The sequence below is a fragment of the Geospiza fortis genome, unplaced genomic scaffold, assembly GCF_000277835.1.
Source record: "Geospiza fortis unplaced genomic scaffold, GeoFor_1.0 scaffold49, whole genome shotgun sequence".
NCBI classification, from domain to species: Eukaryota; Metazoa; Chordata; class Aves; order Passeriformes; family Thraupidae; genus Geospiza; species Geospiza fortis.
The window spans coordinates 718,478-743,345 of NW_005054378.1; the positions used below are offsets into that span (position 1 = coordinate 718,478).

The following is a 24,868-nucleotide window of genomic DNA, read 5'->3' on the forward strand; positions in this document are numbered from 1 at the left end:
TGAATAGAGGACAAAGGAGGCAACAGGAATAGGAGAGATCTGGTGGAGCTGACAATATCCTGCTTTATTCCTGGGAAGTAGCAACAACACACATCTCCCGTCTTGGGCTGAAATATGGGATAGCACCAGCTGCAGGATGAGGAGTGGAGCTTAGTGGGCAGTGTGTTTACACATAGATGCTAGATCCAGGCTACTGTCAAGCTGGGGAGAGGTTCTTTGCTATATTTTACAGAGGAAAATATTTAATGTGCAGAGTGGGAAGGATGGGACTGCTCAATCAGTGACCACTGCATTGGAGGTGGTACTACCATCCCTCTGTCTGTCCTCCACAGACACCCTCAGACACTGCAGCAGGTGACACACGCACACACACGCACATGTACGCACACACATGTACACACACATATATATGTACAGGTGAAGGATAAGGACTTGCTAAGGCTAAATAAAACCAGAAAAAAAAAAAAGCCACTTGAAAATATTCTTTCACACCAAAGAGACAAGTGGTGATCCTGTCTGCCTAACTTCTGTCTGTATTTCAAGCACCAAATGAAGCTGCTCTTCTAAAGCACGGGTCTGCAGCAGCTACCTAGTCAGTGGTCAGGAGAAGACACATTGATAGTCTCTAGGGACATGCCCAAAGTCTTGCTCCATTGAGCAAACCATACCCAAATAAATCTGGTAAATGTCCAACTTTTTTTTTGGAAGCAGCAAGTGCCTAACGTCCTGGGACTGTTCTCCTTCAACACTGGAGAGAAATAAGGGATTGAAATCCTAACGATGGAATTCAAGATGCAGACATCCTCAGCTGAACAGATCAGCCTAGGACAGCATTAGTGGAGACACACAGGGATTTTAGGTCCCAATTCACTCATGCTTAGGAACTGTTTCAGATAAGACTGTGAGTCATGGGCAAAAGGAACCAGTATCTCTTTCATGGTTATAATGAGGACCTTGACTGACTTGCTGTGAAGGGAATAGTTGCAGTCTAGGTCTATACCATCAGGGTAAATGAATCTCAGTTAAAGCCTTGGTTAGACAAACATAAATCTAGTCATGTCCTTGCAACCTGTGCTGTCAGCACAGTTGTCCTGTTGCTACAAACACCTCTGTCGCAGTAAAGCTTCTAGCAGCAGTGTCTGGCTGGACTGTGAGGATAAGTTCTGCATTTTGGGAGATGGGAGACAATCATTGCCCATGTGGTGTGGTTCTGGGTTCTGAGGGAGCTGGCAGAGGTGCTCACTAAGCAGCTCCATCATTCATCAGCAGTCTTGTTAACCAGAGAAGTCTCAGTTGATGTAGGTTAGCCAGAGCCATGCCCATCCAAAAGAAGGGCTGGAAGGAGGGCCTAGGGAGCTACAGGGCTGTCAGCCTGACCTCAGCGCTGGGGACCCTTGTGGAGCACATCATCCTCAGGGCCATCATGCAGCACATGCAGGACAAGAAGGGGAGCAGGCCCAGCCAGCCTGAGTTCATGAAGGACAGGTCCTGCCTGGCCAACCTGATCTCCTTCTGTGACAAGGTGCTCCACTTAGCTGATGAGGGAAATGCTGGGAATGTGTCCATGTGGACTTCAGTAAAGCCTTTGACAGCATCTCCCACAGCATTTTCCAGAAGAAACTGACTGCTCGTGGCTTGGATGGGTGCACTGCTGCCTGGGTAAATAAATGGATGATGCTTGGGCCCAGAGGGTGTTGGTGAATGGAATGACATCCAGCTGGGGCTGCTCAGGAGTGGTGCTCCCCAGCACAGTAGGAGGCTGAGGGGAGACCTTATCACTCTCCCTCTGAAAGGAGGTTGCAGACTGGTGGGGGTCAGCCTCAGTTCCCCCCAGTAACCAGCGACAGGGCAAGAGAAAACAACCTTGGGTTGCAATAGGAGTAGTTTAGATTGGATATTAGGAATAAATTCTTCACTGAAAGGCTTGTTGGGCACTGGAACTGGCTGCCTTGTGTGGTGTCACCATTCCTGGAGGTATATAGACGTGGTGTTTAGAGCCAGAATTTAGTAGTGGACTTGTCAGTGCTGTGTTAATGACTGAATTTATCACTTTTACAGGTGTTTTTACAACCTAATCTGTACTATGATTCCATTGTACCCTTACAGCAGGTAGATGACCTGAGAGGGGTGTGCAAGTGGCACAAGCCTAGCACTCCCTGACTATCTGGTGAGTGCCACAGGAGCTGTCCCTGTATATTTGCTGAGCTGCAAATGCAGCTAGCTGCAGGTACAAGTTTGCTCTGTGTCCTTCACAGGACCACAAAATTGTGCCAACCATCGTGGTGGGCTGCCAGGTTGGGTTCTTCTTCCACTGCAGAAATCTACTGCCTCCAGTTCCACATCATTTCTACCGTGTGTGTCCCCTGAGTCCTTATTAGCCAAGTCTCTGCTGATCATCTCTAGACTTTTTCCTTGCCTTGGAGCTGAGAAACCTCTCCCTGATGAAACTCAAAGACCACCACTTCTTCCAGCAGGAAAGTGGTAGCCTCCTGTTCTCACACTGATCATGGCATATGACAACTTCTTCACCTTTATACAACATTTATTGATCTCCATTTAAACACATGTGTGCCTTGGCACCCAAAACTGCAGTCAGAATCCTGTCCCTCTGTCTGCTGGAGCCTGTGGCCATGCACACCTGCTGGAAGGAACTGGAGGTGTTTGTGCTGCCTGTGACAGACCTTCACAGCTATTGCCCCTGAAGCAGATCAATATGATTAAAACTCCAGCCCACGTTTTTCTCCCCTGCCTTTTGTACTGTTTCTATAGCAATTTCCCTCTCTGTTTTTGCCCCCAGTGCTGCGGGGTGGCTCTGCTTTCCTTATGCCTCAGTCCTCCCCTGCACTGTACCCCAATCCAACCCACAGAGGTTCCCCCCTCCTGCAGCTCCTGCCTGGGGAGAGGTGGAAAATGGAGGCAGGGCTTTCCAAAACAGACTCCATCCCTATGACAACCACTGCTAAGGCTGTGTGGTGAGCCCAAGATTCGGAGCCCAAATGGGTTAGAGTGGGAAGGGCAGCGTGCTGAAGGGGACTTGGCATCCATGCTGGGATTAAAAGAAGCCTGATGATTTATACCAGACATCAACGCATTTACCTGGACTCTTGGGGTATATAGATGAAAATGCACACCAACATATCCATATGTATATGTACAGAGGTATTACATGTACATATGTACCAACAGAGACAATTGCACACACACAGAGACAGAGAAGAGAAGCCTATGTGATCTAACAGGGAGATGGGAGTCCAGCATTTCTAATGCTAATGTTTAATTTTTTATTTTCTTTTTTTTTCTTTTGTTTGTTTGTTTTTGGGGTTTTTGTTTGGTTTTTTTCTTTCTTTTTATTTTGTTTTGTTTTGGTCTTATATTCTTGATGACCCTGCCTCATTTTTCCCATTTATAAATTAAAGGTGATGATAAAAATTAGCTTTTAAATTGCGGTGCCCTTCTTTCAAATAATTGTATGACTTACTTACTGTGCAGTGTTGTTACTAGGATTGCTCTCATTTAACTACGTTGCATTAAGAGCTAGTTGAAAAATGACAATTATTTTCTGGAGGAAAACTGTCATTATTTTGGCTTTCTTTCCTGTGAATATTTTAGTTAATAAACAAAACAAGTCTGGGATGGGGGAGGTGGCCAGTGAAATAGATTAATTTTTGCCTTTTTTAATCACTCTGAAAACCAGTCAATTTTTAAGAGGAATTTAGTGTTTTGAAGGCCAACATTTTTAATCAAGACAGTTACATTTTTTGTGCTGTTTGCATTTCTTTTTTCAATCTACTGGAATGAAAATTTGCTGCGGAAACATCCAGTTTGGTCAAAATGTCACTTTTTGGTCATCCCCTCCTCCCCCAGCTTGTTTGATGAAAAATTGTCAAGCAGCAATAGCTGTGTCACCTCTGATTTATCTATTTTTCTGGAGCCATTAGTCTCAAGCAGCGGATGAAAAAGCACCACAGCGGAGCAGCTGCTCCTGCAGAAGCCAGCCTGGGCAGTCAGAAAATGGCACTGGCTCCCTGAGCAGGGCTGCCTTTCCTCACCCTGCACTGAGCAGTGGCACAGGAGGTGGCCACGGCGGGCTGGGGCTCACAGGGGTGGTGGAGGAGCCCTGGAGAAGGGGTGGAGGTGTGTGGTGGGAGGAAGGGCTGGGCTGGGATTCAGGAGGGGGCTCTGCCCACCCCCAGGGCTGCAGCTCGGTAGGGTCTGAGTGGTCACAGCCCTGTCCATCCTCCTCGGCAGCACCCAGAATTTACTTGCTCATGCAAACATAGCCATGGCTCTTTTCCCTCTCTCAGCTCTGCTTTGCCAATCAAGAGCTCTGCAGGTGAAGATCAATGCAATGAGCTCAGGTCATTTTGAGCAGCAGCGATGGTAAAGGTCAAATGAGTGTTAAATGGCTATTTTGCAGCAAAGGATGTAGCCTGTTTCCCTCCCAATGGCCAAATCAGTGGGGCCTGTGCCCTGAGGAGCATTTATGCTGCCTCATACAGAGTGCTCACCCCTGCTTTTGCTGCAGATGAATATTAGGTGGGAGAGGAAATTAAGCTTGCCTTTCTGCATACAATGAAAGGTTCTTTATTACAAGAGGGCCTCAAGGAGTTTTCTATCTCCTGAGCATTGTACCAACAGTTTAATTAAAAAAATGTACATGGTTGAGAACTAAGTCTAATTGGGAAGCTGTAAGAAAGCCTCTGTGCCCAGTCTCTGCTGTTTCTGCTTTTTCCCTTTATAGATTGACTAGACCTTATCAAAATGCTGATCAAACCACTGCTACACTCTTCTGGTTTTGTTGCTGACAGTAAGGTGGGGATCCTGCTCCCCTCTCCCTTTCCTGAGCAGACCCCTAGGATGACCTCATGGAGTCCAGCTCACAGATCTCAGCAGGTACAATTAAGCTGCCTGTGCCCTCCCAGGAAGGTGTTGGATGCACTCCACCAGTGGCTCCAGCATCTGCCACGAGAAACAAGAGCCCACAGCTGCCTGCTGGGCTGGAATGGGAAGGATTTGGTCTGTAGTTGCTCAGCAGGTACAGGAAGGATGTGTTGGAGTGGTGTCTGTGTGGGCTTGGAAAAGGAGGAGACCTCAGCTCCTCTCCCAGCCTGACATCCCTTTCAGGAACATGTTCTGACCCTCCCAAAGCTGGTCCTGTGCCAGTGGCAGGGCTGCTGGGGCTGCTGGCATCCTGGGACTCTTCTCCAGAGGTGAGATTTCACTCTCCTTCTGCCAAGGCAGTCCAGCCCCATGCCCTGTCTCTATACCCGTTTAAATCAGAATGCAGCCAGAAACACAAACTCCCAGCTTGCAGCACTCAATTACACCTTCTGATTTTTTTTTTTTTTGCCTGCAGCTTCAAATTACCTTCAAGGTGCACAGTGCAATTAGCTAAAAATATTTCCTGCTTCATTTTAATTGCACTAAAGCTCTGATGTACCTCCAGTGAGGAGTAGTAAGGTGGAAATTGGTGCCCCAAATATTTCAAATTGATTAAAGTCCAGGATGACTCAATAAGCTTACATAGTTCTATTAATTATTAAATATTCATAATTTTTTATTAAAAATCCCACAAACATTCTTGAAGCCAAATTCTGTATGAAATTTCTAAAAGAAGATACTTTAGCTAAGGAGCTGGTAACTCTTTCTGAGTTGGAGAAAGATAAGACAAGAATTCCACCTTCTAGTTGGAGTGGTTTCCATATGAGGAATTCACATCTCTTGGTGAATTTTAGTGTCTCAGAATTTGATTCTGAAAACACTTATGCATGTGACATGTCTATGACTCATTTCACTGCTATAGCTGAGGTATTTATATGATTCTAATTTAGAACTGGATCACATTTTTGTTTAAAGCCTTTCTGGGTAGAAAATGCAGGTGATCAGTCAAACATTATTACTGCTTAAAAATAGTCAAAACTTTTTGTCTGAGAATTCAAAAAGAAATCCAAAACAAAACTTTTTTTTTGAAAGCACTGAAAACCAATGTGCTGATTCCCATGATGTCTGGTTCATAAGATTACCTCAGTGAACTTTGAAAAGATTATTGAAAATAAATCCCAAATTCCATTTGCATCCAGTTGAGTCTGATCAGTCTCAGTTCTTTGGGTTTCTGGTTCACTGTCACCTCAGATAGCCTGTGCTTATGAAGCATGTCCCCTTGTGCCTGCAGCTGTGCTGGCCTGGGAGTGCTATCATTGCCTGATCCACAGAGCTGAACCGAGCAAATTCAGCAAGTTTCTCACCAGTCTCATACAAATGACAGGGTCATGTTAAACAACCTAAGCCTCTGTGCTCCTCCCTGTGCCAAGAAGGTCGGGATTAACCTGTGTGAGGAATGGTAGTGGGTGAGAGCTGGGATTCAGTGCATGTCCCACCCACTTCCATGGCCGTGAAGGAGCCCTGATTGTGATGGTGGAATCCACGGCAAACATCAGAAAGATGCTGCCCATCTCTGCAAATCTCCCTCCCTCTTCTCTGCTCACCAGGGTGAGAAAAACCTCTGACCATCTCCAGAGCAGCTTGTGTCGGCAGCTGATTCTTACACAATTTTGAGGGAGATTGAAGGTGTTCAGCCTCTTGCCAAAGGGCACGCTGAGAAGATGAATCTCAGAAAAAACCCAAACCCACCAGCCCCTCACTGCTGGTGCGCAAGTCTGTGCACTTGCTTTCTCTGAAGGAGAGCTCCAGGAAGGCAGGTATTAGCTCCTCCTTCCCCTTGGGAATACAGGAGACAGATTAAAGAGTAGGGGGAAAAAGTTATTTCACAGTTAGTCTGCCCTGAACAAGAAAAGGTTCCTGACACCAACAAACTAATCAACGCTGAAAGCTCATGAGGTCAAGCTTTCCCTTCTCCTCCATTATTCTTTTGATTTTTTCTAACTGGCTAGGACTCGATAGCTCTGGCAAGTCTATAAATATAAAATCCTTTTTTGCCTTCCCCTGGAGCACACCAAGAACCATTTGAATACCCGCAGGGACAAGTTAAAACTAAACAAAACCAAAGCAAGGAACAGGTTGTCCAGCCAATCTTCAAATGCTGACCATTCTGTAAGTCAGTCCCAAGAAGCTCTCCTCTGCTCAGCAGAAATTGGGAAAGGCAGCTCTCCCTCTTCAGAGCACTCCCTCTGGATTCAGTGCTTTGTGTGGAGACTTATGGCCAGGAATGTTAATGCCAGATAACTGAGCTGGCTGAGCTGGAGCAGGGTGAGAGCTGGGCCTGAAGGAGGCAGCCCCAGACCATCAGGGTTAAGCTCTGGATATGTGGGCTGCCTCCAGCACCTCGATGCTTGTGCCTGCTCCCCTGTGCTGCCTTGGACAGCCACCAGTGCACAGCTGTAGGAGTTTCCCTGACCTGACCACCAAGAAGGACCCAACATTTTACAGTCTGAAAAGAGGGAAACATTTGCCAGTGGAAACACTGGTCCCTACCCTATAGAGTGCAAAATGCTCCTGAAGTCAAGTGTTTATACACCATCATGGTATGGAGGGGAAATGGCAGAGAAGCTGGGGATATTTATGGCTTCTGCTGCATTGGAAATGCCCAAAGTTCCTGTCCCAGAGCACTGCCCATGTTCTCTCCATTGCAGCACAGGGAACTTTACTCAGCAGACTTCTCATGGCAAAGAAAAGGCTGCTCTCCCTCAGTTTTTCCTGCCCTTCTACTCTCTGCTGGGATCTGTGCTCCTTCAGAGCTCTGTCTGGTAGAAAAGGAGGAAAGAAAAATGCCACATTGCCTACCAAGGGCTGACAAACAGGAATCATAGCTGCAGCATAAGCTTCTCTGATGGATTCTGCCTCAGCAAAATGAAATTAAGATTTCAGCAAACAAGCTCCAATTCCGTGGTACCAGTAGAACAAATGACATCTGATAATTGCTAACTCCTTTTGCTTATTCTTTGCTCTGTTCACCCCATCAGTCTCTCCAGATTATATTTTCAGCTGAGTTTAATGAACGCCATTTATTAAACTAACACCAGGGTTCTGCTTTGGCCTCAGACAGATGTGCCTGCTAATATGAATCATTTTGTTCAATTGGATTATTCTGATGGAGAGCGGATCCCTGCCACTCTGAGGAGCACAAAGAAATGGGGAACAGCTCGCCTCCAGTTGTGACCAGCCGCCCGCCTTCATTAGGAGGCAGCTCCAGGCTCTGCAGGCAGCTTGGCAGGATGGTGTCCCTACTGCTCCCATCAGCCAGCACTTCTGCTCCTTTCCATGTCCCTCTCACGTGCAGGATGGTGTCCCTACTGCTCCCATCAGCCAGCACTTCTGCTCCTTTCCATGTCCCTCTCACGTGCAGGATGGTGTCCCTACTGCTCCCATCAGCCAGCACTTCTGCTCCTTTCCATGTCCCTCTCACGTGCAGGATGGTGTCCCTACTGCTCCCATCAGCCAGCACTTCTGCTCCTTTCCATGTCCCTCTCACGTGCAGGATGGTGTCCCTACTGCTCACAGCACTTCTGCTCCTTTCCACGTCCCTCTCATGTGCAGGATGGTGTCCCTACTGCTCCCAGCACTTCTGCTCCTTTCCACGTCCCTCTCATGTGCAGGGAGAGCCCAGATCTCAGGGTGGCCCTGAGCCTGGCTGGTCAGGGGGACATAAGCATCACTGCCCCTTCCCTGGGTTCACCAGCTGCATGGGCAACAGGATTCACCTCCTTTGTCCCAGTGAATGTTCCTTATCTGAATGCACACCAGACTTCCCTAACTGTGCATCCTTCCCTTCCCCCCGCAGTAAGGCACGTCTGACCTCCTTTACATTGACACCTGAGAAAATGTAGACTACTTATTTGCTATTGATCCTTCTTTACTCTGATCTTCTCCAAATATTTGGGCAAAGGGACAGGGATGATATGCTTTTAAAGACTTGTATTAATCAGAAAAAAAAAAGATATAAAATCCATCTGAAATCTCCCAGACAGAGATTCCCTCAGTCTATTGTTTGGGATTTTAGTGTTGAAAATTTTGGGTCAATCTCTGTAATACATTGTGTACAGGCACCAGACATCCATCTATCTGTCTATCTCAATACAAATCCTGCCTTCTGTGAACCATAAAACTCCTAGCAGAGTGACATTACCACTTCTCACATCGACAGAACACACTGAGCACACACAACTTGGGGAAAAAATTACAGCGGCAATTTGAAAGATTAGAAGAAAAAAAGCAGAAGATTTCTGCTCCCTGAGTGTAAGTGGCCAAATCCCACAGCAAGCCTTTAGCTGGCACAAATCATCATCACTCCTTTAAAGCCTACTTTCTTTCCCCAGATGAAGGACAGGCCCAGCACTTCTTCAGATACCTGTGAACCTCAGGACAACTCATTTATTCTAGAGCATTTCTGAAGAAAGAAATTATTTGCATTTTAATCCTAAGCGGTATCCTGGGGTTACTTCCAGGAGTCCCCGGTGAGCACCAGAAGTCAGGCTGTCAAGAAGTGGGTCTGTGCTGAAAGAGAAAACACCCCAGAGATAACCATGGTGCCAGTCTGTGTGCCTTTCCTAATTGCTAACAGCACGTCACATGCTTTTCAACAAAGCCATCAAAGGACATGAATTCCTCCATTCAGGTTTAAGTGTAGGAATACTTCTCCAGGTATGAGCTATTCCTTTACTCCTGATGAGGATCTGTACACCTTTCTCTAAATTGCATTACAATGGTCTTCATGGGTAATGGGAAAAAGGCCTGTAGGAACTCCTGTTGGGATTTGTGTAACAAGGTTTGTATGGTCTGTACTAAACAATGCTCTTGTTACCTGAGCAGAAGACAGAAACCCCCCAGAAAAAAACCCTTCTAAAAGCAGCAAATCTCTTAAAACTGACATGTAGGAGTCCAGTTTCCTACAGCTGGCTTTGGGCTGCCTGTCTGGTTTCCTTTCCCAGTGTCCAACTTGCCATGATGGAGAAATATGTACCATGCAAGGAGAATGCACAGAGGAAAATAAAGAGCATGGAAAGCATTCACTTGTCATACATCACAGCAAATGGGATGCAACCTCTGCTCATGAGTGGAGATGCTTCAAGAGAGTAGAGAAAAGTAGAGAAAAATAGAGAATCTTATCCAGCAAAGACAAATTTTTAGCTGACTGCACAGCCCATGGATTTGATGGCCCAATTGTTTCCAAATCCTTAGAAATCAAGGTAGTGAAAACCTATTTTCTTTTGGAACAACCTGCTTTTAAGGGTCTACCACGACAACTATGGTCTACAGCGCATCCAAATAAACCAGAAGATATATTTGGCATCAAGGACTGGGCATCACAGAGCCAGAAATTTCAAAGGTAGGTATCTCGTCACTGTGGGGATTTTAAAGTGTTATTGCTCTGCATAGAATAGATGCTTCAGGCAGCCCAGCTGCTGGATCTGTTTTACTCAGGAAAAAGGGGTATGTGAAGAGCTGGGGAGGGAGAATGTATCTTCCAATAAATGGGAGAAATCTGCTTTCTGAAGAGGATTACTATAGTGTGGAGCTGCAGCTTTCCATGGGTACAAGAGATTTTCCTCTGTTTGCAAGTCATTATCCTAAGAAGGCATTTTTAAAATGAGCCATGGTGATATTTGGACGTGGCCATGGTCATTCCTTGGTGTCTCTGCTCTAAGAAGACCAGAGCAGCCAGAATGGTGACATTGCATCTCCCTCTGAATTGCAAATAATTGAAACATCTCTGCCAGGAGAACATTTAGAGTTAAATAAGTAACAGTGGGCCTGAATCCTTGGCTGCCATAAATCAGTGTCACTTCACTGGCTTCAGAGGAGCTGGTGATTGACGCTGCCCAAGAACTTAGCCCCATCACGACTGTGGTTAGTACTTTTCCAGACAGAGCACTGAGTTTTCATTTACTCTGCTTCTTGCTTGGGAAATGACTTGACTGCTGTTCTCCTTTCCCCTCCAGCTCAGCCTTCTACCCAATATTTCAAAAAGGTTGGATGAAGCTCAGCTAAGTGGAAAAATGAACCATTTGAAATAAAAACTCTCTTTTTTTTCTTTTTTTATTTCCTGACTGCAGTCACAGGGCTGGATGAAAGACACCTGAGAAACAAGGCTTGTACCGTAAACCTTCAATTCTCTGCTACAGCTGAATCAAACACTTCAGAGACCAGAGTTTTGATATTCACTTGTATCTGGCTAAAGTTACCGTACCTATGAATTATTCAAATATGCAATTATTGCATTTGATATATCACTGGGTATAACCGTGGGAACGAGAAACAGTGTTCTAGTGCAGCTGATTGTATATGCCTTCCAAACCATAAGGACATCAATTTAAGGTGCTCACATTGATGGAGTGCTCTGCAACCCCTTATTAAGATTCTTGCCAACTCCTGTAGCAGTTTTCCCCGGCAGAGTAAATTTCATGGAGTTTTTTAGCCTCCCTTTTCTTTATCTCTACAGTGCAAGTGCCAAACACTATCCCACAGAGCTTCAATTCATGGTTCTGCAGTAGCTCTCAAAGGTCAGTGACAAAAAGATCAGATAATTTTCAGCTTACTGATCAATGCTGCACAAGTGACCTGAGTCCTGTGTATATGTTGGGGCTAAATCATAACTCTGATTTCATTGTGAAATTCCAGTTTCCCTGGAAGAAGGTTTAAACCTTCTTCTTAGATGTAGAGGGCTGTGCCCTGCCTAGTGTTCATATTGTCTTTACCTGGGCAAAAAACCACATTAATGGTGCTGATGTTTGTATTAACTGAACACACTAAAGACAGCTCTATCTGCCTTCAAATATGGGGCCATCTGAGAAGAACATCTCTGAGGTTCTAGACCTTTCTTTGGTCTCTCCCTGAGCAGCATTTGCAAATTGATAACGTGCCTGTTTCCTGTTTGCCCACTAGTGAGTACATCTCTCTGTCAATGTCCCAGCATCAATGGATTTTGCTGACTTGCAACTTATTGGGAGGTCCTGTAGAAAAACGACTGTGCTTGTTTTCACAATCCTCTTTCATTGTGGGCCTTTGCCTTCTCTCATTCGTTTTGTACATATTTTATTTAGCAGAGGATTCATTCTGTCAGTGTTTGCTGCTGCTGCTGCTTGAACAAAAAATTTGGCTATGGATGTCTCCTGTGTTTTTCCATCTCTTTGGCTCTCATTTCAAATCACTGCTGTTTCAAACACCTACTCTTTCCTTTTCTTATATTTTCTGTTTTTTCTTCAAGTTGCAGTCCCTCATGCACTGGCCCAGCAGATCTACGTGCTGAAAAAACCCAGTAGAAATTTCCTTCAAAAGCTGCTGTTTCCAGCTTACTGCAGCTGCCCATTAACTGATGCAACTGAAGTTTACACTGAGCCCAGAAAAGCTCTAAAATCTGACTTACGTTATCTGTGTGACATTGTCCACATTATCTCCCACAGTAATCTTGGTCAAGTGGCTGAATATGAAGTTACCTCTCTCCAGTCAACCCTGGAGCTTTAGGAGTTCTGCTGTTGGAAGCCTTTGGAGAGGGCACCACCATAACAAGCTCCTGGTCTTTTCACAGTGTTGTATGTATGGGGAAAAACTCAGAAGGCTCTTTGCTGGCTGAGTCTTTGGCAAAAGTTTTCACAACTCTCCAGAAGTTTACTTCAGAGCACCAGGGCCAAGAGTATCACAGCGAGATGAGAAGTAGGAGGCTGCTTTAATATCTATTATTTAATTCTGAAGTATTTACATTCTCCAACATTAAAAAAAAAGGTGGGGGGGACTTGGGTTTTAATGAAGAATTCCTGCTCCAAACTGAAGGGAAGTGTTGTGGTATTGCCTTATGCTGCTCTATCACTCCCATGACAAATAGTGCAGATCCGTTAGTGACCTACATGGACTCATTTAGATGCAAACACAGCAATACTCCTGAAAAGCTGCCCTGCTTTGACGAAGAACAAGTTCCAAATATTGCTGAATGGAATTCAGTCTCAGAGCAGTAATTAGTGATTGTAATTTTGGAGTAAATGCAGTAATTAATTATTGTCGTTTTCCATCAGTGCATTGTATTGTGTGCCAATCTTAGAATAAAATAATTAGCAAATGGGATTTTGCATGCTCTGGTATCGAAACTGTGGTTTCTAGAACAGACATGAGAATTTTGCCATAATAAAGTTATCAGTAATTTAAATGGACAGACAGGTTAAAAATGATCAGACAGAAAAATAAAGTATTTCCTTGTCAGTCTTTCAAACACCGTCAGGGGTCCTGTTTTAGACTCCCCCACTAAAATTCACTTCCATTCTCTCAGTACAAGCACAACAGCACAAAGTTTAGGTTGTAAACACAGTGAGTGATGCTTAATTTAATCACAGGTGTCAGTGGAAATGAAAAACAAAAGTAATCCAAAGAACAGAAAAAAATATTGGCTGAGGTGATGTTTTTCCAGTACCTGAACAGACTTTCCAAAATTAAGCTGCACTGATTTTTTTTCTCTCTTTATTCATTCATATTAAAGCTTGTGCTGGAGTACTGTTTTGATGCAATTATACTAGTGCAAATTTCCATAATGTAAGCAAGTCTTAAACGATCTAAGTGATGACTAAAAGAGGGAAACAACAATAATCTGTGCAGGTGGAAGAGAAGCTGGTTAGCATGATTGTAGGAGGCATAACTACAAGAAATGGGATTTTATCTTGAAAAAGGGTATTTGGGATGAATCTCAAGATGAATAGCCTAATAGAAAACAGTGAGATCAATGCAGCTGCAGAATAGCCTCTCACTAGAGGTAATAGAAAGCTATCTGGGAGGCATAAGCAACAAAAATTTCAGTAAAAAATACACTTTCACTAGACTTCTCATTGAAGCCATCTGAAATGACAAGAGAAGACAGAAGTTTTCCTCTCACATATTTTCGTTTATGGCAATTTGGAATTTTGCTTTTTTGTTTTATTTTTGGCTGATAGTATAATCTTACTTTAAAATGGAGTTTGGGTTGCTTGTATTTTTTCTCTTATTAGGGATCAAAAAGAGAAAAATGCAAAGTTTTCCAGTTTGGTAAAATATACCCTCTGATTAAAAAAAAAACAACAACAAAAAAAAGCCCAAAACCCCCAAAAGCTAAAAAACAAACAAAAAAAAAACCCCAAACCCCCACCATTCTCAGAGTAAAAATACCACCTATTCCAGACAGCTGCAAAAACATGTATTTCACACATTTTACAATAAACCAGACATCAGTCCATGTTCAAAAAGTAGTGAAGGAGGACCTGAAAAATCTTTTCTTATTTTTGTATTTGAGCTTTGGCCTATGTTATTTCCCCTGGTGTTTTATAGAAGCAGGTTGCCTGGGCACTGTATCCATTTAATGTTTTGTCACTACTCTGGAGCGCAGCTAAAATAATCTTGCTGTTGATGTTGTTTCTATTTTTTTTTCCACTTTTCTGTTTCCCTTTTGCCTCACTCATTTTGTCTCACTCACACTCACTTTGCCTCGCCCAGTTCCATGCCAGTGCTCTGGGTTAGTCTCACCCAAATGTCTCTGCATCTTTAGCTTTAAATAAAACTTCAGCAGCAGAGTGTCTGTCTGTCTGAGGCGGAAAACATCACTTTGCCAGTGACCAGCCACTGCAACGAAGCCACAGGAGGGGAATGGATGGAATTTCCAGGGCTGTTGAGTGCTGTGCCTTTTACTGATCTATCAGCTGGGTGCTCCTGGGCTGCTCTGTGCTCTGCCCTGAGCTCTGGAGGGGCTGTGAGCTGTGCAGATGTTGGGCAGCGCTGTCCCACCGTGCCTGCCTGTCCTGGAGGGGCTCAGGGCTCACACACAGCCCCAGGCACTGCACAGGGCATGGGAGGGCTCCTAGCAATGGCACCTAAGCGAGATGTGGGCTTCAGGTTAGTTTTTTGTTAATTGTAATCTTGTAATTTCTTAATAATTCTTAATTTCGTGCATTTTCTATCTGAAAGACACGTGGAGTGTCTCAGAGTCCTTGCTTTCTAGTGCGGAGGGGGGGATTGGCAATAGAATATACTGATTTTGGCAGAGTTGCCCCAAATGATCCTCCTCTCTTTTGCTTTTTCCCAGCCTGTCATTCCTCCCCTCCTTTTTCCCCCCTACAGCCACCTCTTTAATTATAAAGAAAAAAGAGAACAGGGACAGCCATTTTGCCATCTGAATTCTTCAGGGCTTTGCTTGCTGCAGCTTTGGACTTATCTGCCACATCACAAAAACCTTTTCAGTGCTTGACAGCAAGTTTAGAGCGCTTGCAATGAAAACAAAGGACTTCAAATCACTGTGGCCTGGACTTCTTGTGTCCCAAAAGGGAGATTTATAAGTTTTTTTACAAAAAGTGTGTCCAGAATTAAAATTTAGTGAGGCCCTTTCTTTCTCAGTTAAGAAAAAAACACTCTGGTGGATTATATCAAACTGGGTGCTGATTTTTTTTTTGTTGTTGTTGGCAACTTATGTTTTGAAAGCAATTCGATAGAAAAAAGCCCTTCCTTGGAAAAATCCCAATTGAAAAGTTTCTTGAGCATCCTCTTGAAGCACATGAGTAATTACTCTGGTGTCAATATCATTACACATACGCTTCAAATTGGAATTAAAGACCCTGAAGAGCTGCATCCAAAGTAAAGACAGATAAAAATCACAGTGGAGTTATTATCTTTCTATCAGTTAAAGGAAGTTGCAAATCGAGCCAGCAGTGGAGGTACAATAATACTGTGCTTAGCCAAGAGCAGCTGCCCTATCTCTCAGTCAGGCTTATTCCTGAGGGCTCAGCCCTCTGCTGATCTCTATTGCCCAGCCCTGGTGGGAAAGCTGCCCTGTGGCCTTCCTGACTGAGATCCTGCCTGTTCTAGAGGGCTGGGATCACTGTTCCCAATCCCTGGGAGCCAGAGGAGGTGGAGAAAGACCTGGGTTTAAGCCCATGTGACCTTCTGGGTGTCCTGGCTGTCCCCAAGTGTCCTCTCCAGCCTATTGCAGCATGGTTCTCCCTGTGCTAACCCAAATTCTCCCCTGGGGAATGTTCCTGCAGTATCCTCCCAGGACCACATACACTCCTGTTCAATTCCTTCTGCCAGGGGGAAAAACATAAGTATAAAGTTTTTTTTTTCCGGGAGAATTACTTTCTGCTAAAAGTTGGGTACAGCTCCTGCAACAGGCTCAACAGGTGAGAGTATGCAGGAGAACAAGGACCTCTGAAATACATTTTGATAGGGTCTCTAAACAAGTCTCTAAACAAGGTTCTCTAAGCCAAGGGTGGAAGTGGTCTGGTGGTAAAACTGATTTTTCTGGACAGCAGAGTACAAAAGCTGAAATAAAAGCCAGGAAAGCTAAAGGACTTCCTACCTAGAGGCAACTCTTCAAGACTGTTCTGCTTAGTAGAAGCAAAGGAAAGGAAAAAAATGCTTAAGAGATACATATGGAATTATATTACTCTTTTACCTGCTGATTCCTTTTTATATAATTTAAATTAAATTTTTGGGGGGAAAAAAATACCCAAGCAACTAATCTCTGTCCTAATAGTAAGTAATATTCTGTAGGAAACAAGCTGAGACCTCAGAGCACTTCATGGTGAGCCATGATGGTAAAAACCACCATAGACTCACACTGGTGAATCTTGAACAACACAGATACTCACAGCCCTGCATCTTCTGACACCACCATGAGAAACAAGCACATAAAGCCTGGTGCCTACCTAGGGACACCTTTGTGTCCCTGGATCCCTGTGCAGGTGTCACAGAAAGCCTCCCTGGCAAAGGCAGCCCCTGCTTTCGCACAGTTGCACGCATGCACACCCCGCCCTCACCCAGCAAAGCCTGCAGAAATAAAAGCCAGTGTGATGAAGCAAAAAGCATTTGGATATGGCAACATGTTTTGGTTTCAAGCTTCCAAGAGGCCTTTCCATAAGCAAGGAAAAGAAAAGAGGTTTTTGAAGGGGGAAAATGCATTGATGGTTATCTTCATATAGTCACATATAAAGGAGGTTCTAAACTATGGAGGCTGTTTCCTGCACATGCACCTAATATGTTTATTGAAAGGTTTCTTAATCTCCTTTATGCTGTCTTCAGTGCAGCACCTATTTCAAAGACATTTTGAACCCATTCCTGAATTCTCACTGGAAAGGATACTGCTCTGAAGACTGGAAAAATATGTTTTTCAAAGGTATTTGGGATCCCAGTGAAAAATTAAAACACTCTGTTTTTCTTTGGGAAAGTTGAAGATAGGGATTTCCTGCCTATCTTAGATAAATCAAAAGAGGCCTGAATAAAAATCACAGAATCTTAGACATTACAGCTAAAATGACATAGAAAGGTCACCTAACCAATCTCTTTATTACTAATTCAGGAGTACAAATTGCTTAGGGCCTCCCTAGGTGCTGAGTTTATTGGGGAATCTCTGGTGTGGAACAGTTTTAACAACAGGAGGACTTCCTGTCTCTGTAAACAAACACATAGGGGTTTATATTTCTGTTTTTCAGAGAATTATCTAATGAAAGAGCCAGCCAGTGGTGGAAAATATTTCCGTTTTCAGAAACATCTTCATTTTTGTTACTGGTGATATGTTTGGATTCCAATGAAACAAGCCGTGGCTTCTGATATTTTTGGTGTTGTTACATGTATTAGAAGTTCCCTTGAAACATCCAGCTGGCTTCTTTCCAGCAATACATGGCACATGAGCCTAAAAACGAGACCCCAGGTCCTTACTCCAGCTAAGCTCCCTTGGCTTTGGTCGGGTTTTATCTACACACAGGAGTTTAAAACAACTGACCAAGAAGTGAACATGGGTCCTTCTATTAATTTCTTGGGTTTGTGATGAAATAAATCAGGGGTTATTTGGTTGTCAGGGAGACATATTTACATTAAGTTATTATGCTGAGATGGAATTGGATACAGACTGTACTGCATGGAGAATGAAGAATGCTTTGAAACGTTTGCAACACAGAGCTGTTGAGACAGACACTGTCCCAGTCCAGTCACCTGGGATTAAACTGCAGCCCAGTCCCACCTCTCAATTGCAGATTGTCTTCAAGCACCAGAAATGCTCTCTTTCACTGAGCAGGGGGAATCAGGACAGCTGCTGACTCTCCTCTAGTGACCAGAAACACTTTCTAGAGATGCAGGATGCCCCTGGGATGAGGAAGTTGTCTTATCCCTTGTTAAGCATCCTTCCACCTCTTTTTCTAAAGAGACACACACACAAACAGTTCCTGGTCTATGCGCGGGTGCGTGTCTGAGCAGAGTGGCTCTAGCCAGAGTCAAAAAGGTAGAAGATAGAGAGTCACAGAGCTGAATCTCCTCGAGGGTCTACAACACAGAGAGACGCTACAGGTGTAGCTGACACCCCCTCCCCCATGCAGTTACCTGTGCTAGTGCTTTGTATCCAGTGGTTCCCACAACCCTTCAGTAGGGACGATTAGCATCCTTTGGCCTCTTCAGCTGCACCTTCAGCCTCTTCATGCCAATCTGGAATCCATTCATGGCCTGGATAGCAGCTTGGGCACTGGCAGGATTGTCAAAACTCACAAAACCTGTCAAAACACGAGGCAAGGCATGGGACTTAATGAGCTGAAGGGTGCCAAGGCACGTACATGCAACGACCACAGAGAATGAACATGGGGAGGGGGTGAGGGCACTGAGAGGGGGGAAGTGAGCAGGAAGGAGGGTGGGCAGGTGGGCAGGAGAGTGAGGACAGGATGGTTGCCAATGTGGGACAAAGGATAGGAGGGGTTGTTACAGATCAGTGTCCCAGGACAGTGCCTGGTCTGAGTGCCAGTCTGAACACTAGACTACGTGGAGCACAGGGATCCAAATGTTGGTGCCACAAGATTTGGGTCACCTATGAGCTGGGAGTCAGCAGATGTCATGCATGGTCTCAAGGCACTCTGTCTTCCTCTATGTCCCTCCATTGTGACTTGGGTAAACCTCTAAACCTTCCTTAACTTCCCATCATAACCTTTTCTTTGCCTTCCAATACTAATGGATGAGGGGAACCTGACACACATACTGCTACCTCCTTATTATGGCAATAGAAGTAAAATGTGAATTTAATAAATATTGTATTAATCAGGATGAATGGTTTGATTTCTGGCCTGCCAAGCAATATGAAGAGCTTTAATCACTGGCAATTTCTGCAAACTCCATGTTACTCTGCAGCTGAGAGATGAACACAAGTGCTTTCCTAACATGGTTTTCCTATGGAATTTCAAATTTTGCCAGCAAATCTCCCAGTCAACCATGGAGCACATTCAGCACTAGAAACAACTATAATGACTGAATATTGTATGTATGGGTCACCTAAGACATTCTTTGTCTTCATTTGCTCTCTAGCAGTCTGATGAAATAATATAGGTCAACCACACAGGATGCACACAGCTAATGCATTCTAATAGATCCAGCTCTGGGGAGAGCTTTTGGTGTAACTTTACTTTTTTTTTTCTGTTTGTTTTTGTTTTAAAAATTTATTTATATTTTTAATTTTTTCTCATGTTAGATCCAAAAAAAAAGGCCTAATTTCCCCATGATGTTTATGGCTGTAGCTGGAGCAACCATGGGTCTGAGATATCAGTGAGGCAGGGGACCATCACATTGTACATGCATTGCCTCTGCTCCTCTTGCCAGAAATGCCCCTGAGTGCCAACAACATTTCTGAGCACAAACCTGAGACTAGCCTGGACCAACCTGCTCTCCAGACAAAGCCATCTGTTTACCAACCCCTGCAAGGCCCTGGCAGCACAAATCAATCCTAGGAGCCTGGTGTTGCTCAACAGACAGGCTGAAATGAAGAGATGGTTTTTGCAAGCCCCTCAAAAAAGCTAATGCTGAGCATTTGCTGCCAGGTATACACCTGCTCCTGACAGCAGAACCAGGCCTGGCTCACAGCCTTGGGCTGTGCTGTGGATTCATTCTGCAGCCCCTCCTGCCTGGTCTGGCTCCTCCTCTGAAGTGTCTCACAGGTGACAGAGGGTGTCTTGCATCTGAAAAAGACACAGAGCTGTGCGTGCAACGGCACCTTCTCACCCCGGCATTAAGCTGTGCTCCCTGACCTTGGCTAATAAAGCAACTTCATGTCAGGCCATGAAACCCATGGTCTGTGTCTCAAAGTGAGACAACCGGTTTGCGGAGTATGGCACATGGGGAAAAAACCCCATGGGGTTTTAAAAGGGAGGCCAATGGAATAAATAGGGAACCTTCTTTGTCCTCCCCTCTTGAAGCCAAGGCTCCTAGTAAACTGGCTGTCCTCACAGTTTTCCTGCCAACCCCCTGGATGAGGAGGTACCAACACTGCAGCTCTGAAGACAAACAGACAAAAAGTACTCCCAAGCCCCACGGCAATCATCAAAGAAAACTGGAGGGCTATAGGGAGTAATGAGCTGTGGTTTTATTCAGTAGCAATGGATCTGCTCTTACCCTCACTTTTTAGGCAGTAAGTGTCTGGTGATGTTACTAGTTTGCATTTAACTACTTGAATAATCTATCAACAAAGTCCTATGATTCACTCTCAGCAATGGAACAAACAAAATACTTCCTGGTTTCACCCAAGTACATTCAGACTTAAAATACTTCTGGGAACTCTCTTGGGGATGCCTTACTTGAGTTTCAACCTTAAATATGTTGTCTATATGATATAAGGTATGATATCCTTCAATATAGGATGTAAAGAAACCCATTTGTTTTTAAAAATCACATCTGGTTTGCTGATATTCCTGGCCAACACACACCAGTCACATCTAAAACAGTAGCCTAAAGCTGTTCCAGGGAAGTTCAGAGAAACTGGTACCTCATAATCTGTAGTGCTGAGGTTTTTTTTTACTAATGTTTAACATCAAACAATTCCTGGACAAAGTGTGAGTTTTAGTACAGAAGACAGGCAGTGTTCAGTGGTTAACTTGGATGTGTCCATGATGTTCTGGAAATTGAGAGAATTTAATAATTTGGGTGTAGGCCATTTTGTGCCAGCTGTCCCCAGTGCTAGGGAGAAGTGCCAGGTATGTTTACTTTACTGACACACACAGAGCAATGCAATATCAAAGTTGAGTTGGCTGCGGCTGGATGGTTGTTTAGCTCATGCCTTTAGAGAGCATACCTTGTCTAGGAACTTTGATTTCTACTCTTGCTACATGCCCTTTTGGGATGCCCCTCCTGCTGCCTACATGTGCACATGTAGATTGTGCCTGCACATCCATCCTTTGGTGAACAAGACACTTTCGGACCTTACAGTAATCAGTGGAGGTCCTGCCAAAGCAGTCAGTGGAGGGTAGGGCAGGATTTCTCTCTTCTATCAGGACACCCTTAGCTGTGCTCAAATGAATTTGAGCTGCGCTCAAATGCTCAAATGCTGCAGTGAATACAGTCACCCAGCTTAAATCAAGGAACCTCTGTTGTGGGATCTACCTGGTTCCATAAGTTAGGAGTGACATCTCAAGGTAGAATGTTGACTGTCTAAATGCCTGGGTGGGTCACTCCCCAGAGTGATGTTAATTGCTGAATCAAACCTCTCCAGAAATGCTGTCCCCTATGACAGAAGATTATTATTTCTCTACTTTTGCCAAGACTAGACCTTTGAGGGATGATAAGCCCTTGTGCTGGGGTGCTAATATAGTTGTGCCTCTGCAAAAACCTTGCCATGAGATAAGCTCATGAAGCTATACCAGTTTTTATCATCACTTTGTTTTTGAGATGGAATTCTTAGCCCACTTCCTCATTCTGTACAGCATTTTAACAAATAGGACTAATAAGAGAGATCAGAAGTGCATTTGCTCACTATATTTCATTTAGACCAGATAATGAAGCAGGGAGTTGTACTCTGATTCTGGTATTAGTTGCCTACAGAGTTGGACCAGATTTTTTTCTCCTTAGTTGTTCTGGTATTCACTGATGCAATATAAAATCTCCTCTGGCTGGATGCTGAGGGTAGAGGAACTGGGATTCAAAACCTGCAGAAAGAGATGGGCAAATGCCCAAAAGTATGTTTTCTTTGTGATCATATTCTAGGGACACAACAGCTAATTACTCTAGCTTCATTTCACTGTTTTGGTTTTCAGGGGCCTTGATATGCTCAGAACTTGCTGGTGCATCCAAGTCTCCCCCTTTCCTATTGTTTATAAGTAGCTGTGTTTCATATTGTGGAAGGTATTTGGATGAACTACAAAGAGAAGGAAAGCTATGGCTTATCCTGAGATTTGGGACTTTACAGCGGATAAAGGATAGGCAGAGAGACAGGCATGTTGGGCTAACAACAGCAAATTCCTTTCTCTTCTCAGGTCAGATACCTACTGGCAGATTTGACTTTTTTGTGTTGTTACATGCAGTATTGGCAGTCAACAATCTTTGTTTCTCCTCATCTGTGTCAGCAGGATTCATGGCACTACGACAGATTTGAACATGTATGACTAGGAATAGAATGTATGTGCTGGGGAAATAACTTAAATACTCAGTTCCTAAATGGCTTTAGTATTTGAGCCCGTGGGCTCAAAACATGATGGCAGTATTACAGTTGCGCTCTGTGTTTTGAACACCACCCCTGCATTGTCATCTACATGCTTGAAGGACAAAAGAGAAAGGGAGAGGTTAAAAAGCTTGAAGCTCTTTCTGTGCATCAGTTAATTAATAATCAGAGAAATATATGTTCTGGTCTGAAGACAGTTGGTAGGAGGACAGCATTTTGTGATAAATCTACTTTATGGGGGGGATATTGGTGGGTTTTTTTCTTTTTCCCTTTTTTTTCCCCCCCAGGGATTATGTAAACCACTGTTCTAATAAATGATTTATCAAAAGCGGCAGAGAATGGCGAAAGCTGCTAGGACAGCAACAGAGGGCATCTGATCTTTCTGATTTTGCACAGCATCTTCCAGGAAAGGAACTGTTGTTAGAGCCCACTACTTCTCTGGCTTACTCTTTTCCTACAGGACTGTGTTAACTGCTAGTAGGCAGAAATTGGGGTACAATTTTGGAATTGCTTTATTTTCTCCCCCTTTCTTCCAGAGAAGGTTCTTGTGGTGTGACGTGGGGAGGGAGCTTTGTGCCTTTCTCATTACATGATCAGCACGATCACCAATGGCTTTATGTAACAGATATTACCTAAGGGCTGTTTTTCTCTTTTAATCAGCGAGGATGATAAAGAAGGGAATTCACAATCTATGTCAGAGTATATCTGAAGATTGTTTTGTAACCGTAAACTTTTTGTTTATGTTTTGTCTGCATGTCCATGAATTAGTTTGTGCACTAAGAGCAGTCCTGAATAGGAGCAAATAGTTATGTTTCCATGGATCCTTAATTGGTCCTTATGAGTTTTCTGGTTTGCTTTGCATCCAGCAAGTAGAATTAGTGGTTAATGTGCAAAACAGCCTCTTGATGATCTGTTACCAGGTTGGAATAACACGTTGTCTCTCTCGGGCAGGAGCTTCCCTCTGGATGGAGCCCTGTGCATGGTAACTGTGCTGAACTACCCTTAAATCAGTCAAGACCACAAGTGAGGTCCAGATGCAAGCTTTTCATCCAGACTTCTGAACTGTGGGCAGCTGATCGTACAGCAGGTCCACTCATGTAACTGGGTTGCCTTCTGGCAATACTTGCTGCCATCTCAGAGATATACTTTGCAAGACACTGCAACAGAAGCAAGTAGAAATTGCTGGTTATTAGCTCATTTTAGACCAGACTTTTTTTTTTTTAACTAGTTCTGGCCCTCAGAATATTTGTCTGACTGCCAGGAAGAATCTTTCCTGGTGCTTCTTGTTCCTTCAGTTAGGAAAGTCACTAGCTAAGGAGAGCATCTCTGAGCTTTTTCCTTTTGACATGCAACCCATATTCATTTTACTAGAGGGAAATGAGAGTAACAGAAGAGCAAGGATCTGCTGCTCAGCCTCTGGGAGAGAAAGAGAAATGCCATGCACATGGCCTAGGCACTAGCAAAGGAGAAGTCCATGCCTTGTGCTTCCCTTGTGTCTGCAGTGCTTCCCCCTAGGCTGTAGGAAGGAAGCTCGGCCAGACTAGAGCAGCAGAATCATGGAATATCCTCAGCTGGAAGGGACCCACAAGGATCATGGAGTCAGATCCTGGCCTTACACAGGACAGCCCCAAGAGGCACACCATGTGTTTGAGAATACTAAAATGGAGGGACCTGCAGAAAGCGCTGGTAATTGGTTACACCAGAGACCTTGCCCTCCTGTCCTTCCTCCAGGAATCTGAGTCAGTAATTAAGGAATTAGTTATTGACACAATTGGTTATTAATATAACTGTTCCCTCAGCTCATGGGTTCCTTGCTTTTGTTACTGACCAGTGGAAGGTGAGATCTAGGGAGGCATTTTTTGCTGTGAAGGCAGCAGTAAGGTGCTCACATCAAAGTAGTCTTCCTGTGGGAAGGGTGGTGTTCAGCACCTCCTGTCCTTCTCCCCCCATGAGGACCTGCCCACCTGCTCCTCAGACCTTCCCTGCTACTTCAGTCTCTTTAATTCCTCAGTTTCTTTTTCTCCGTGTTTATTAGTCTTATCAGAGAATGGAGGTTTCCCTTTAATTGCTTTGCAAGGTCTTTACCTTGCTGTGTTCTTTACACAATGTACTAGCTGCTGCAATTTTTTAGTGCTGTAAAGAATTTCAGGATACAATCTGTATGTAAGTAGCTCTATAATGTATGTGTGCATTGGAAGGTATTGTATTATAAGGTGATTTATGGGTACTGGAATACTCAATAAAGGAGTGCGTCTGCAGAGCAAGGGCATAGCACATAGCTGTTTTCCAGTGTCTAATAGGGTTGGATGACTTTTTGGATTATTTAACCTTCCACTGCTGTTTAATCATGTCCAAGAGAGATCTGTCTACCCAGCTATCCATCCCATCCATCCATCCATTTATTTTTTTAATGTATGAACAGTCAGTAACAGACGACTGTGCTAAACAACTAGTATTAAATATTTCCCATCTGTGGGATGAGATAATTGGAAACTCAGAATATTCAAGTAATTT

The 24,868-nt window shown here is 44.1% G+C and overlaps 1 protein-coding gene across 1 annotated transcript in view; it reads right to left on the bottom strand.

The window, feature by feature from the left end:
- The window catches only part of CELF4 (CUGBP Elav-like family member 4), a 696,303-nt gene that overhangs the window by 6,355 nt on the left and 665,080 nt on the right, over positions 1–24,868 (bottom strand). The window contains exon 14 of the mRNA XM_031060278.1: positions 18,271–18,437. Coding sequence (XP_030916138.1) covers positions 18,310–18,437 — 128 coding nt within the window. The 3' untranslated portion in view covers positions 18,271–18,309. The remainder of the gene's footprint in view (positions 1–18,270; positions 18,438–24,868) is intronic.